General features: G+C 40.0%; 1 protein-coding gene across 3 annotated transcripts in view; it reads left to right on the forward strand.

Moving 5' to 3' along the window:
* ube3c (ubiquitin protein ligase E3C) overlaps positions 1–12,262 on the forward strand; it is a 28,489-nt gene extending 16,227 nt beyond the window's left edge. For all 3 annotated transcript variants that reach the window (XM_044176855.1, XM_044176854.1, XM_044176856.1), the window contains exons 17-24: positions 83–180; positions 982–1,114; positions 3,395–3,642; positions 6,374–6,586; positions 8,360–8,548; positions 8,643–8,709; positions 9,294–9,424; positions 11,083–12,262. In XM_044176855.1, coding sequence (XP_044032790.1) covers positions 83–180; positions 982–1,114; positions 3,395–3,642; positions 6,374–6,586; positions 8,360–8,548; positions 8,643–8,709; positions 9,294–9,424; positions 11,083–11,253 — 1,250 coding nt within the window. In that variant the 3' untranslated portion in view covers positions 11,254–12,262. The remainder of the gene's footprint in view (positions 1–82; positions 181–981; positions 1,115–3,394; positions 3,643–6,373; positions 6,587–8,359; positions 8,549–8,642; positions 8,710–9,293; positions 9,425–11,082) is intronic.
* The last annotated feature ends 3,066 nt before the right edge of the window (positions 12,263–15,328 follow it).

Raw genomic sequence — 15,328 nt, forward strand, 5'->3', positions numbered from 1 at the left:
GGCCACAACATATTTGGGTTGTAAACACGAGGAGAGAAGAATGAACGTTATAACGTGTTGAATTTTGTCTTTCTTTGTGCAGTTGGTTTAGAGCCTCCACAGCTGTCTGTGTCTGAAGAGAGACATCTGGCCATCCTCACAGAGCTCCCTTTTGTCGTTCCCTTCGAGGAGCGAGTCAAGGTAGTGCACTGTTGTCCCACACACAGCCACAAAAAAACATTTTGTGTGCTGTATTAGGACTGAGTATTGCAGGGCTCTCCAAAGAATTCAGTTGTTGCCGTCAGAATGAGTGTGCTATCAATTACAAGTGTACTATCAACATTCTGTATATACTAAGTTTTTATACATTTAACATCCTATTTTGGAAGTGGAAAAGTGCTACAGTAGACCATAATGGTGCTGCACAATTGTTCCATTCTTTAAAAAAGCCTCGGTATTGTCAAGTACAGTTCAGTAACAGTTTTATTTTCAAGTATTTCATTTTGAAGTATCATTAAGTGTACTATTTATAGATTAGGGAGGCCATTGGCGTAACAATGATCAATTCTGTCAGGATTAACCACAGGATGTTGGGCAAACATTCAACTGATGTCTAGTCAGGTGTGTGGGCACATCTGTCATGTTACCATAGTATTTTAATACCAGCTGCTAGAGTTTACAGATAATGTCCCCTGTGATTTTGTTTTTCTGCCTGAATTCTGCCTCAGACATCTGCTTTGATTTTACTTCTCATTGCTTAGTGGTGCCTTGCTTCTAGACAGACATAGTTTGTTTTATGTTTATTTGGTCAACAGTGCTATTTATAGCTTTTTTTCTGTCTATTTTTGCTCTGATCTACCAAAAAAGGCATAATCTGCCAAAAAATATGATTAAAGACAAAAGATGAATAATATATAGCAGAATCTATACGCAGGATGAAACATTTTACAACTGAAAGGATTTGTCACTGACCCTGTCACTGGGTTTACATCTGTCTTGTAGATCTTCCAGAGGTTAATCTATGCTGACAAACGGGACGTGCAGGGGGACGGGCCATTCCCTGATGGCATCAATGTCACCATAAGACGCAACTACATCTATGAAGATGCCTACGATAAACTCTCTCCAGAAAATGGTACTTGCATCACTACTAGAGTTATTTCTTGCACTTATTTTCAGGATTGACAAGTACAAGAGGAGAGGTAGCATGGTGTAGTAAATGTTGACACTGTTACTGAAACTCTTGTTATACTCTATAAAATCTCAATATTAAGATGATGAGATTAAAGATGAAGGTTAGCTCTCTCCTTGTGCAGAGTATTGAATTTCGGTAAAGCATAATTGTGGTTCTGATTTTTATAATGGATCACATAAAAGCAGAATCAATTATTTTAAGTCACCTCTTTTGTTTTTGAATTTGAAAGGGCACTTCAGTGGGGGCAATCTGATTAAAAAGAGTAGTAGGCGACCTGGGCTGAAGACATGATCTATATCATTTATGTGTCTATAAGTTATAGCTGGCTTGATTTATCACTGTACATTAATTATTCTGAAAGATGACCTTTTATAGAATTTGATTTGAATATTCTGCAGGTCAAGAAAGTGCTTTCTTGCAAAATGTTGAGAAAAACAAAATCATACACTAGATTTAAAAGGTATTGTAATTGTATTTGGACATTTTTTATCCATTTTCTCTATTTACAGGAATAATCTGGTCATTAATTGAAAAGTTTACTTGTTGGTAATCTGCAAATAGAGCTAGCCCAAGTCGTAAAGAATATGTAATGGAGACGAAGGTGAGATGTTATATATGAACTCTCTCTGAAGAAGTTAATACAATGGGGTTAAAAATTAAAATACAGTATAATTGAACCAATCAACTGGATACCATTGAGGCAGTGTTAGTGAAAAATAAAGGGAGATCAAACGGGAAAATAGACACTTGCAGATAATACCAAATGATGTAGATGTTCTACATAGACTGGTAAAATGTTCCACAGAATTACTCACAAATTTAACCTTGACTGATTTGGAAAAAGCAATGTTAGAAGTCATTGTATTGGACCACTTATATCCAAATCTCCATTACTTGTGTCAAAAAGGCCTAAAAACTGAGACTAAGTTTAAATCTTTTGTAAAAGACACAGTAGCAAAGTTGTTTGACTCATTTTGTTTTTTACAGGCTGCAATCTCACTGCTTCCTTTGCCTTACACTTGTTTGTGTCGTCTTGTCTGTTAGGAATACGTCATGTGCTTTAACTCATTATTTTATTGTATGTTTTAATCGTTTTTTTCCCCCCCCATTTAATTGTTGGTTTATGTACAACTGTTTATGAGCTGCTGTCTGGGCCAAATCTCACTCGTAAGATAGATTCTCAAACTCAAGTGGATATCTTGGTTAAATAAAAAATAAAGTTAAAAAAATTAAAACATGCTGTTAAAACTACCACCCACAAATCACTATCTGTAGTGTATTCATGACACTGTCAGAATTCTTTTGTTACTACATTAAAACAAATTGCAAATGAAAAAAAAATCCCAGTAATTGGCCAGATTTCATTGAAAAACTTAATGACTTTATATAATATGAAAAGTTGGTAAAGAATGTGTCAGATGGGATCAATTGTATGATTGCATATACATGGGAAGAACCTATGTGACTCACAAGTTAAATACTGGATGCAAAAAACAGTTATACTATACTACAGCCGTAACTTGCAAATAGTTTTTCCAGATCATCAATAAATAAAGTATTAGAAATTAGGAGTCTGTCGATAAAACCTGAGTTTATATTTATATACTGTATATTTCAAAGGAATTTACAGGAGATTCAACCTACCTTAAAAAGGGCAACATACGTAGGTTAAACTGTAGTTAAAATATATAGAAATAACGTGAGACAAAATGTCTTTTTGATTGCTTCTAATTTTACAATTTTACATTGCTTCTAATGTGTTTTCCATTAAACACATGTCGTTTCTGACTTTGCCTAAATAATATCATGTCAGAGACGACACCCATTTAAGTGAGTACCTTTTAAAGCGTAAAGTGGATCTGATTTATTGATAAAAAGTAATATGATCTGATCTATGTTGTGTGCAAGCCTATGCCATGTGTGGATGGAGGTGGGATTAAAACCATTACAGACAGCAAAGGTAAACATCAACTATTGAAATTGAAGACCCTGTCGGCCTGTTTGACTCGATTCCCCCGCTGGAAATGGGTGTAAAATGAATTTAAAGTAAAGAATGGAAATCACTGAAGTCTCGGTTCGGCTGTTGGTCACATTTATCAGAGTGAAGATAAAGTCAGAGTTTATTGTGACCATTAACTTTATTGGACAATGTTTTGTTTGTCTCTCTTTTCTTTTTGTACCTTCATAAATTCTTCCTCATGCTCTGTGTCCTTATGTTAGAGCCAGACCTGAAGAAAAGGATTAGAGTCCATCTGCTGAATGCTCACGGTCTGGACGAGGCGGGCATCGACGGTGGCGGCATCTTTCGCGAGTTCCTCAATGAGCTCCTCAAGTCGGGCTTCAATCCCAACCAGGGCTTCTTCAAGACGACCAACGAGGGCCTGCTGTATCCCAGCCCTGCTGCAGAGATGCTGGTCGGAGACTCCTTTACGAGGCACTACTACTTTCTAGGCAGGATCCTCGGAAAGGTGATGATGATGTTAGATATTCCTTTAAAATCCCTAAAACCAGTAGGAATGTCTGAAGATATTAAAGCTGTTGGTAAAAGCATCAAGTTGATTGTAAGATTTAGTCACAGCTTTGATTTAATGGTCAATACGTCAAATAAGATCAATGGCATTCAGAGTCAAGTCTGCCCTCGCTGTGTATGTAAATTTAGAGGTTGTTTTGGTGTTTGTTCTAGGAACTGACAATGTTTAGAGAAATTGCCTTCATTTGTTTCTGAAAAAGATTTTAGGTTGGGGTTAGAACTTGAACCTGGCACTCATGCAAGCTTTAGTTTTGTTAATTAGCCCTGTGAATAATCTGTTGACGGCATTGTTTTTCTGTCCCTTCCTTCCTCTGATGGCACTTTTTATTAGAACCTAATATTTCTAAATCATCCTTAATGCATTTGGTAGTGATTGTTTATCAAGATGCCTTCCTTGTGGGGGGGGCTGCTATCTCAACCCGGAGAAGAATTACCTCATGACAAGCGGTCGCCTCTCAATTAGGGCTTCCATTAGCCGATGATTCCTACCTCTTGTTTGTGTAGTGATTGCATTTGGCTGGCACTAAATCAGCGAGCCCACACAGACAGGGACATAAATAAGCGTTCAAAGCATGTGGTAATAGCGTTTTGATCTGTTTTACAGTCAGGAACATCCAGGTCTCTTCTCTCTTGCTCGGCCCGAGATGGTCTGGTCCACTTATCAGAGCGTCATAACTCCTCCTCCTGCTCTTCTTCTTCCTCTTCCTCTCTGTATTCTTTGCAAGTGAGAAATGATCAATCAGCAGCTACAAGCTTTCCACCTCCACTCCCTTGATATTGTGCTCTCAATAGCTAATGGTTCAGGCAATTAGGCGGGGGGAAATTAATTTGAATTTGACTTTCAATTAACCCTACCTTAAGTTCCTCTTTCTCCATAAAAATGGACGTTTGAGTGGCCATTTGAGAGGTGTATTGATATTTGTTTAGTGCCGTTATTGCCTAGATAAAAGGAAACCGTTTATATAGATTGGGATTGCATCACCACTGCTGCAGTGTGCACAGTGCACATTGCGGCTCAAAGGACACAGGAGATTAATATTGTTAATTAATGTCCGAGGCGTGCCATTGTTGTGGAGGTGATGTATTACAGGCAGGAGTGGCTTGTCTAGGGTACTCACTGAAATGGGATTGAACATCAGAATAGATGCCGGTCATCATCCCTCTTCCTCACTTGTCCACCCAGCTGACAAGCTGAAAGATTTAAGCCACAAATGGTGAAATGTGAAAACAGGTTACTTTTGTGGTTCTATCCTTCCAGACTTCAAACTAAAAAGTTAATTTAATCTTGATCGCAGTGTTTGCTGACATGGTTTTGTCAAAATCACATTTCTCATTATGTAATATGGCCTGCAGGAGGTTCTCTTTGTGCCTCATTCGTCTCTCATTAGTACAAAACCTCCACCTTCATCAGCAGTGGCCTCTCCACTCTGTAAACTGTGGGTGAGGAAAGTTTCATCCTCCTCATCCTCCTGCCTTACCCAGCAGACTGGACAGTCTCCTCTCACTTATCGCCAGCGACTGATAGTTCCCTTTAGAGGTGTGTGAGGTTGGCACCCCTGATTGATAGAGATGCGTTTGAAAGGCATTATAATTTTATTGATTCTTAATGTTGTAAATTAAGGAATGTATTTGGCAGCTAACAGAATGCACCTGCAATGTTGCTGGCATTTATTCCACCTGATGGTGCTGCGATCTGCTTTAATTGCGTTGCCACTGCACTCACTCATATTAAAAGGCCCGGGCCATAATAATTAATTCTTTCCAGCCCAAGTCATTTTGGCACAATTTCTGGCAATAAACACTCATAAATAAAGTAAGTGGCATTGAAAAAATAAGGCTACAGGTTTTTTCCATATACTTATTGCTGCCTCTTCCCGGCATAAGTGTTATTGATAGGTTTCAAGGGGCCATGCGGCGCATATGGTCTGAAACGAGCACCGGCCACGAGAGAAATACTAAGTGGATTGTTTTGCATAAAAAATAGACAATGTTTGAAGTTGCGCAATTAACCTGTGTTTAGAAAATAGCTGTGATTTATGTGTGCGTGTGTGTTTAAGATGCATGCATTATGGAAATCCTCTAGATTTATAATCCATTTAGCTGATGCGGTCAGGGTTTTTAGTGCTATCATTTATAAAGACCTGTATATTTTAATGCCTCCAACGGGCTCTTTTTCGGACTATTTCAGTACATTAGCTTTGGGTTTTATGAGTCACCTGCCCGGCTGTGGTTCTTAATGGCATTTAAGGTCAAGGTGAGAATTGGCATTTATAAAGTTTGAGGCGGGTGAAACAGAAGCCTGTGTGTTTTAGATAGATTGTGTGTTCTGTGTTTTGCTCTCAGTCACTCTGATGTGACCAGATCTTATCACTTGATTTTTTGATATAAGAGTAGTAGGCACATTTAATGTTGTGTAATGTATGTTGTAATCAGATTTTTGGATATGTACTTAGTAATAGTACATATAGCAGTCCATTTAGTTATCTCTGTTATCTAATCATGTTTTATTCAGTGACACCCAATAACACCCTAATAAACAATTGCTGTGTTTAATGCTCAGAGCTATTTTCTCATTTGTACTGATTGACTGATGTTTGTGGGGGAATTTACAAGAAACTCTGTCCTTGTCCCGCAGTTGTCCTCCACTTAACAGCCAATGTTTTCTGCAGGCGCTGTATGAGAACATGCTGGTGGAGTTGCCCTTTGCCAGTTTCTTCCTGTCCAAACTTTTGGGAACCAGTGCAGATGTGGACATCCACCACCTGGCATCGTTGGACCCGGAGATGTACCGCAACCTTCTCTTCCTCAAGAGCTATGAGGGTGACGTGGAGGAGCTGGGCCTCAACTTCACCATAGTCAACAACGATCTGGGAGAGGCTCAGGTGACTGGGGTTGGGGACGGGGTGGGACGGAGTCGAATAAATGATTCACATGTTCTTTTTTTATTCCATCTCTATTTCTACCTTGGTCAGTACCTCTCATTCAGCCGTATTTCCTTCCTCCGGTTTGGTTCCTCTTTGTGGCGTTAATAATTCATTTCCCTCATGATGTACCACTTTTCAGCTCTGAGAGAGATAAAGCACGTCGCCACTGTCGCCCTAAGCTCTGCTGCAGCGCAGGGAACACAGCAGCTCTGTTGACCGTTCCACCTGCCTTTCCCCCAGAAATTATCTCAGAACACGCCTGACAGAAGCAACTCGCTGCTCTTAAGCACGTCCCCTCCAAAGCTCAAGGCTGCGGAGACAACCTACTACCACCACTCTTGAGTCACCTGGGCCCAGACCTGCACTCTACCCGGAGCCCCTGTTTGCTCAGGGCCTTAACGCGTCTTATTAGCTCTTCTCAAACAACACCTGAAATGGTCGAGTTACAATGTAGTCCTCCTGGTCGCAAACAGGGCATCGCAAACACGATAGGGAAAACAATTTGTGAAAGATTAGGCACACACCCGGGAGCAGTCTGCCCTGCATTTGCCCTCGTGAGATAGCCAAAGCAAGCAAGATAAGGACAGTAATTCTCTTACATTAGCACATAATCAGAATCCACAGTGGGGGAGAAAAAAAAAGCAGAAAATGATTCTGTCAGTAAACCACATGCTGTACGCAGAATTCAGAGTATGGACGAAATAAGAGGAACACCTTACTTTATAATACAATCTAATTCAATATCACTGCACTGAATACCTTTGTGAAGCTTATCAATCAGTTTTTGTTATGGCTGCATCAGAGAGGTGCTGATTCATGTCTATTGTCATTTTTGACTGTAGTTTGTACTGTTGTTAAACAAATATCCTGTTAAGTGTCTCTCAGTCAGTTTTTGTGACAATCTACGTGTGCCCACCTGTTTGGCATATGTCAAAAACTTTCCACCTTGCAGAAATGTATAGAAAGGTAGTTGTGGTAATGAGTATCTGCATACTGGATTAAAACTCCCAAAACTTTGTTGGACTACAAAAAAGGCTAAAGGTTTTGGTCCTACTGATCTTTTTTTATTGGTTGATGGTGATTGCAGATGTCCCCCTTTTGTATTGGGATTTATAGGAGGTGGTCAAAATAAAAGAAACAGGTCATTAAAAGTGAATTTGTTACTAAAGTTACTAAATCACAGTTGACAAAACACAAGATCACAGATGCCAAATGCAGGAAAGCTGCTTTGGAAAAAGAACATAATATTTTGTCCCCCTGTAGCTGCTATGATGTCATCATACACCCAGCTTTATGAACAGAGATGAGCACATCCTATCAAGTGCTAACTGCTCTATAGCTAATGAAAAGAGAACTTGAGGCCAAATTGTATTGGACCAGATGTTCATTGGATGTGCTATATTTAGAAACACTGAAATGCACTTAACCACACACTCACATTGAGCCATACCTTTAATCAGAGTCCTATTGGAAAACATTTTAATTACCTTTTTGTGATTGAATGAAATCCATCTGGCATTTACATTGTTTGTTTGGTCATCTGGCACCCAAGGCCGCTGCAGTGATATGCATAATGAAGTATGCAGTATGGCTACCTAACAGTAATATTACTCAGCTGCTATCAGAATATGTCATATTTAAACAGAACTAAGACATACAGAAAATTGTGAAATGCTAAAAGATAAAAACTGTGTAGGAAACTTGTAAATGCCTTGTGCCTTTTTGACCCAGGTGGTTGAGCTCAAGCTGGGAGGCAAAGACATTCCTGTGACCACAGCAAACCGGATAGCCTACATCCATTTGGTGGCTGACTACAGGCTGAACAAGCACATCAGGCCTCACTGCCTGGCCTTCAGACAGGGCCTGGCCAATGTGGTCAACCTGGAGTGGCTGCGCATGTTTGACCAGCAGGAGATCCAGGTACACTGCACGACAAGCAAAACAGTCCATCAACCTGCAACATATTTAGAACTCACAGAAACTTAAAATGTATGTTTTTCTATCTTTTTAATAGGTGCTGATATCTGGGGCTCATGTGCCAATTTGTCTTGATGACCTGAAAAAGTTCACAAACTACTCAGGTAGGAGCTGATGTTAAATATTTATGCTTGAGTTTCATCTTCCTGTGGTGCTTAGAGACCCTTATGAGGGTACTTCAGAGATTATTGCACTTCCATAAAGTTGTGGGGCTCACAAGAGACAGATTTAAAAAAACAAAAACAAAAGAATGGTCAAAAGCGAAGCAGCAGAGGCCGAGATATCCTGACTTTTAGTCCCTTGTGTGACTCAAGCTCCAACAACACTAAGTCCTACAATTCCCATAATGCAACCCAATAGTGTCTCTCCGTTAGACCCACCATGCTTGGTAAATGGCCATGTCCTTAAAACCCCACACCTCCAGTATAACACAGGCTTTATAACCTTAACAGGCTTTTCATGACAAGTAAACAGACTTTAATGTGTAAAATTTGTGGAATGTCCCTTTTATGTAATTGAGAAATTGACATGTAAGATTTTAATAACAGTATATATACATATTTTAATGATTAATAAATAGACAGAAGTTAAAGTCCCTTCATTTCACAGACTAATAGATATAGTGAGGGTAATGTATGTATGAGTGTCGGTTAGATAATATGATTTTCTCCATCGTCATCTCCTTTAGGCGGGTACTCGGCCACTCACCCAGTCATCCAGATCTTTTGGGAGGTAGTTGAAGGCTTCACAGACGAGGAAAAGCGCAAGCTGCTGAAGTTTGTCACCAGCTGCTCCAGACCTCCACTGCTGGGCTTCAAGGTGATGGTTTACCAGACTCGAACTTTCCCCTCGCTCAGTCTTTTCTTCTCCCTATACTTACTGTACTAGTCAGACTGTGTATTACCATGTTTCCTCCATTAATGGCAGGTTTTCCAAGCTCAGCTAAAGGGAGTGTTCCCTCTTAATTGGCTTATAATGAAAATACTGAGACTGATAACAGCCCTCAAAATGATCATTTTCAAATTAGGCGGCGATAAGACCGGGCCATTGTGGTGAGGTCTTATCTTCACGTCCACTGTTGTTTTATAGTTCATGACCTTCCTCTGTTGAAAAACTCCTTCTGCAGCCCTGTATGCGTGGGCTTGGTCGGAGATCCTGGCTGGACAAATATTGCCATTCAGAACTCTGTAGCAGGTTGAACTTTTGAACGTTTGCCTTCTGTGTGACATGGCAGAAAGCAGCAATTTCCTGTTAAATGACCATACAAGGAAACTATATTCCCCTACTTCTAAACATTGTTTCAGCAGTGCTGAATAATTATTGCTAACCTATTTCTGAAATGATTTCCTAATTGGAAGTTGTTCACTTTCTCACTGACTTGATTTGTGGGACACTTAGGTAGTTTGAGATTGGGGGGGGGAGCAGAATGTGTTGCTCTGGGCCATTAAAGAGTTTTTATGTGTCTTACTTGATCTAACCAGAAGGTGTAATCATCATATGATTGGTTTTAGTATTCTTTATGACTGTCATTAGTTAAGAAAACCTAATTGCAGTTCTGCAGTAGAGTGAGGGAACAAAACTCTCCTTAAAATCCTTTGCAGTACCTCCTCTTGGGGGTTTCAGAGTTGCCTTCCCTCCTCATTTAATCAATTTGACTTTGGCCAGTGTGTGGATGCCCCCTTGTCTCTTCTCCAGGCCAGAAAAGGCGGTAATTCGTGGGGGGAGCGGCCCCTGACCCGGCCCTCAGCCTGAGCCAGCTAAGCCTTAATTAGCTGTCGTGAAACAGCCCAGGATTCATTAGAGGAGAAATAGCTCTGTCAGGAGAAGCCATTTAAAAAAGATGATGGAAACTCTCCTTTTTTCCAAAATGATAGCCGTGGTAATGGCACTTTCTCAATAAGCAACGATAGTTTAATACGGTAATTGTCAGAAAAATGAGGTTGTTACAGCTAAGCCCCCGAAGAGCCATTTAATCGGGCGAGTATGGCTGCTGAACCGTATACGCTAACTTTAAATAGCAGGATGAAATCAGGGCAGAGGAGCTTATTCGTCGGCCTGGCTTGTGATGGAACGGTCAGTGTCACAGTCTGCAGATGAGGTGGCCTCATCATGAGGCGGCTTGATTTAAAAAAAATGCCAGATAGACAACATGAAATGACCATTCCTCCAGTGTGTCATCCAAGGGTCAAACTGTGGGCCAGTTTGCCACTCAGTACCTTTCAAGCACTAACCTGATTTCCTAAATGTATACTTCTACTGTATTACCATAACACTTAATGTCTGTCTTTTAACATTTATCCCCATGTGGAATTTGACATTTATTGCTTAATCGGAATTGCTTTGGACATTGTGATCATCAACATGAGTTGATTCGCATATCATTTTCTGTCTCGTCTATAAATGCCTCAAAATGTTCCAGTCTCTCTGACTACAGCCCGTTTGTCAGGTGCTTATTAACAGCTTACGTATGCACACAGGAGCTTTACCCGGTCTTCTGCATCCACAACGGTGGCACCGACCTGGAGCGCCTGCCCACCGCCAGCACCTGCATGAACCTGCTCAAGCTCCCGGAGTTCTGTGATCAGCATCTGATGAGGAACAAGCTGTTGTACGCCATCGAGTCCTCTGCCGGGTTCGAGCTGAGCTGAGGAGGGCGAAGGCTTCTCTGTCCCTGCATCCATGGACTCAGTGCCACAGAAATGGCTTGTGGAGAAAAAGACTTGTAACAGAGGAAAAAAAGAGAGGAGGGAAAGCAAATGATGCACTGACCTGCCTGATTTACTGTGTTTGTGTGTGTGTGTGTGTGTGTGTGTATATGAATGTGTGCGTGCCAAGCTTATGGTGAGGAAATGACAGACTCACCCACAGACTGAGGAAAGGGGTGCAAGGATGAAGCGGGGTAGGAAGCCTGTTTTAATCCTTGTTGCTTTTAAGTAATTTAAATGTTTAATCACTTGTCAGAACACTTCAGAAGAACAGCAATGCAGTTAAATTTTGCAGGAAATATCATGCAAGAGTAAAAAACAAAGAGTAGCAACTGCTCTCTTATGTAATCTAACATGAATGGACAGTTATTTTCACCAAAGATTAAGTGGCATCATATAAAAAAGGCAATATAACAGACGGATAGGGACAGACTGTAGGACTCTAAAACCACCTTGTGGTGTGCCAAGGGCTGCGGAGGTGGAGGAGCTTTTGTGTATAGCCATCATGTATTTTCATGTCGAGGTCATCGAAACTCCAGTTTTTGTGATTTCTCAAATGATTATTACTAGTAATAACTGTCATGTCCGATAACCATACTGTAAGTGTGCACACGCCATCTGATGTGTGTAAATGGCTTATATTGCTGGACTACATTGGGGGAAAGCATTATATGATTATGGATTTGTGAATATGTATATGTTTACAACTACTCTTGTATTATTCAGTATTTGTACAGGTTTGTTTTTCTTTCCTTTGTGTGATGAATGGAGGCCTCATTTAGTCACACATGCTCGCTAAGGTGAATAGTCTCTTCCCTGGTCAGCGCCCTGAAGTTTGCTCTTAGGGAGCAACAACCGTGTCACGTTGATAAGGCTTACAAATGATCAGTGTACCAACAGGGGGAGAAAAAAAAATAGCGTGTATGGAAATGAATAAACCCACTTTTTTTCATTTTCCTTCCATAAGTCTCTTTTCTTGTTGCTTGTAATTTACAGTAATGACCAAGACATAAAACAGTGCTTTGTGGGAAAATCTCCTCCTGAGTTTTATGGCCTCTGACATATAATTAAAGAAACATCCAGTTAAGAAACACTGAGCAGAACTATTCTGGCCTTGAGATGCATTATCGGGCTGAGCACAAATTAAGATTGTGTGCATTTGTCATAAATCTACCTGCCCTCTGATGCAGTACAGCCCAGGAAGAAATCCATCCCTCTTTGGACCGAGTCCATCTCTTCATCCTCTCCTCCCTGCTGAAACAGCCAACTTGCTGCCCCCTCTTCTCCTCTCAGAGCCCGAACCCTGCACATCCGCTGGGCCAGGGAACTCAAAGTGATAATTGGGTCTTAAAAACCAGACTTGTCATTGAAATGAGGGATTCATCTCAATTACTATGAGATTTATTTAAGACTATTACCTTGTGATGGATTATAACTGACAAAGTTAATGCAGGATGTTATGAATCATCCTCAGTGTGTAATATACTTTAGCTTGCTCATAGGCCTTTTAAGGGCTAATTGAAGCTTTTAGGCTTGTTTATCTTGTTGCGGAGCAAGGAAACATCAAGAAATCACTTGAGGGTGAGTGTAGCCTACTTTGCACATGCCTGGAAAGTGAGCATTAAAGTAGAGTGTGTGCCCAACATGGAGGCATATCTGACAAGTTAATCTTACCTGATTCAGCCTTCAATGAACAAGCAACAAATCATGAGACAGAATGACATTCATAGCTGCAGGTATTGCATCAAAGTGAAAATGTCTTGCGCCCCTCTCAGGTTATGTTTTGTTATAACAGAGGGCCATCTGGTGGTCAACCAGTGGTACTGCATGAACATTTTGAACATTTATAGGCCTGTATCTTGTACATCTGTGGGACAATTCATGTAAATGAGCCACCTTCTTCTGCCAGTGCCAGCTTTTAATAAATGAAACAGGGTGAACTACAGCTCATTGCGCTGGTGACCCCCTGGAAACATTTCAAAGACTCATATTTATTACACTTGCCTGGTTGCAGCAGAAAAGAAAAAATTCAGATCGACTCTAAATGATCTAATGCCTGGGCTTTATCAACATGGATACAAGTTCATAGAGCTTTCAGTCAAAATGTAGGCTTATTAATTTGGCATAGCAGGACATAGTATGTGTGACAGTGAAATAAATTCCAGCCAGTCATAAGAGTAAAAGAACAGCGTATAAAAGTATGTGAATGCGTTTAGAGAAACCTATTGACCATATGATAAAAATGACCTGTGCATGATATCTATTGCTGTGATTCCTCCTGCTCAATGCGTCTAATTAGATACTGACTGCCCATAATGTCCAGGGTAATTAATAGCAATCTGTCATTTTCATTGGGTCCTCCTTAGCTGGCAAGAGCTCCGGCCAGCTTTAACTGCAAGAACGACCTTCATTTTCCATTTAAAATCAATGCAAGTCTGTAATTTCAGGCTCAGTTCGGTTTAAAACTGCAATAACCTGCACTGCTTCATTCTGTTTCTTTGGGTTACAATGAGTTCAGTCTACAGATCTTCTGTGTCTTGCCCAGTTTTTTCAGCTCTAACCTGAAAATATGGAAGCCCATTCCTGCAAAGCGAGTCAAAATTTTGATCAAGTGGGCTATTTCATAATTTGGACATTTTAATACAAATTGGCAAGGGCTCTTATATGCTGACTTTAAAGCTTGTCCCCACACGTCATCTAACACAGGCCCTACAGTTTTCACTTACTTTGCCTGGTTAGGCCTCATCTGTGTGAGCAGGTACATCCTGATGTCTCCCTGACTCTCCGGACATATTAATTATAATATAATAATAAAATGTATGTATATAAATAGCACTTATCAAAATCAGTGATCACAAAAATCAAACATAACACAATAAAAACAAATACAAAAAAATCAAGTGAACAGTAAAAATTGAAATCAAATAGCAAGGACAAAATGAAGAAAAACATAAGAAAAATACTAATATACATATATGTACACACACATATACAGTATATACATATGTATATATATATATATATATATATATATGCATACATATACATATATGTATATACACATATATGTATATACAAATGCACATGTTAGGAAGTTTATTTATTTAAAAAAGCAGATAAAAATAGTTTTTCGGAACCGATTTAAATTCTCAAAGTAGCTATGTTAACAGCCAAAAGGCTCCTGCCTGACGATGTCAGACTGCGTTCAGGTTGAGCGTGCAAGGAGAGAGTAACTCAGAGATATAATCTGGGGTCAGGCCATAAATGCTTTAAATGTAATGAGTGGGATCTTAAAATCAGTTCTGAAACACACTGGCAACCAGTGTTAAGACAATAAAAAGGGGAGTAATATGTTTACGCCTCCTTTGCCATACTGTACAGATTTTGGGGGCCTTGTAACTCCTAGTATATCTCATCCCAACTTAAACCTGAGCAGAGGTATAATCAGCCAGAATAATGTACACACCTGTGTGGGTGTTCAGGATGTTAAAAAGTTGCACTTAAACCTTCTGCAGTGTCTCGGTGTTGCATGTTAGTACCTCAAAGTTTTAACTTAATAAGTCAAAATTATGAGATAAAGAGCTTTTTCATAGCCGACATTTAGTATAAAAAGCACAGATGTAACATAACATTAATGATGGCTTCCCCATGTGCCATGCTATACAGCGTTAGGGCCCCATAATGTGTCAAAAGTTCCTAAGTGAAAAAGGACTATATTTTGACTCACTATGAGAACTAGGCTATATATTCCTAGCTTTTCATATTTTTTCCCTCTTTTATTGGCAGGGATGGGCTTCCATAAAAGTATTTTGTAGTCAAAGCTGATCATTAAAATAGTCATGGGTCACCTGTTTCCCACAGTACACGACAGATGGCGCAGAAAGCCGTTTGTCTAGTCTTGGTATCTGTACGCTGCATGAGAGAAGCTCCAATAATTAACCCAGTTTCTTGACTTTTTAATCAAATCCGAGGCGCAGGACAGACCTCATTTCTCAGTTCATGCACAATACACATGTGA

Source organism: Siniperca chuatsi, linkage group LG19 (assembly GCF_020085105.1).
Source record: "Siniperca chuatsi isolate FFG_IHB_CAS linkage group LG19, ASM2008510v1, whole genome shotgun sequence".
NCBI classification, from domain to species: domain Eukaryota; kingdom Metazoa; phylum Chordata; class Actinopteri; order Centrarchiformes; family Sinipercidae; genus Siniperca; species Siniperca chuatsi.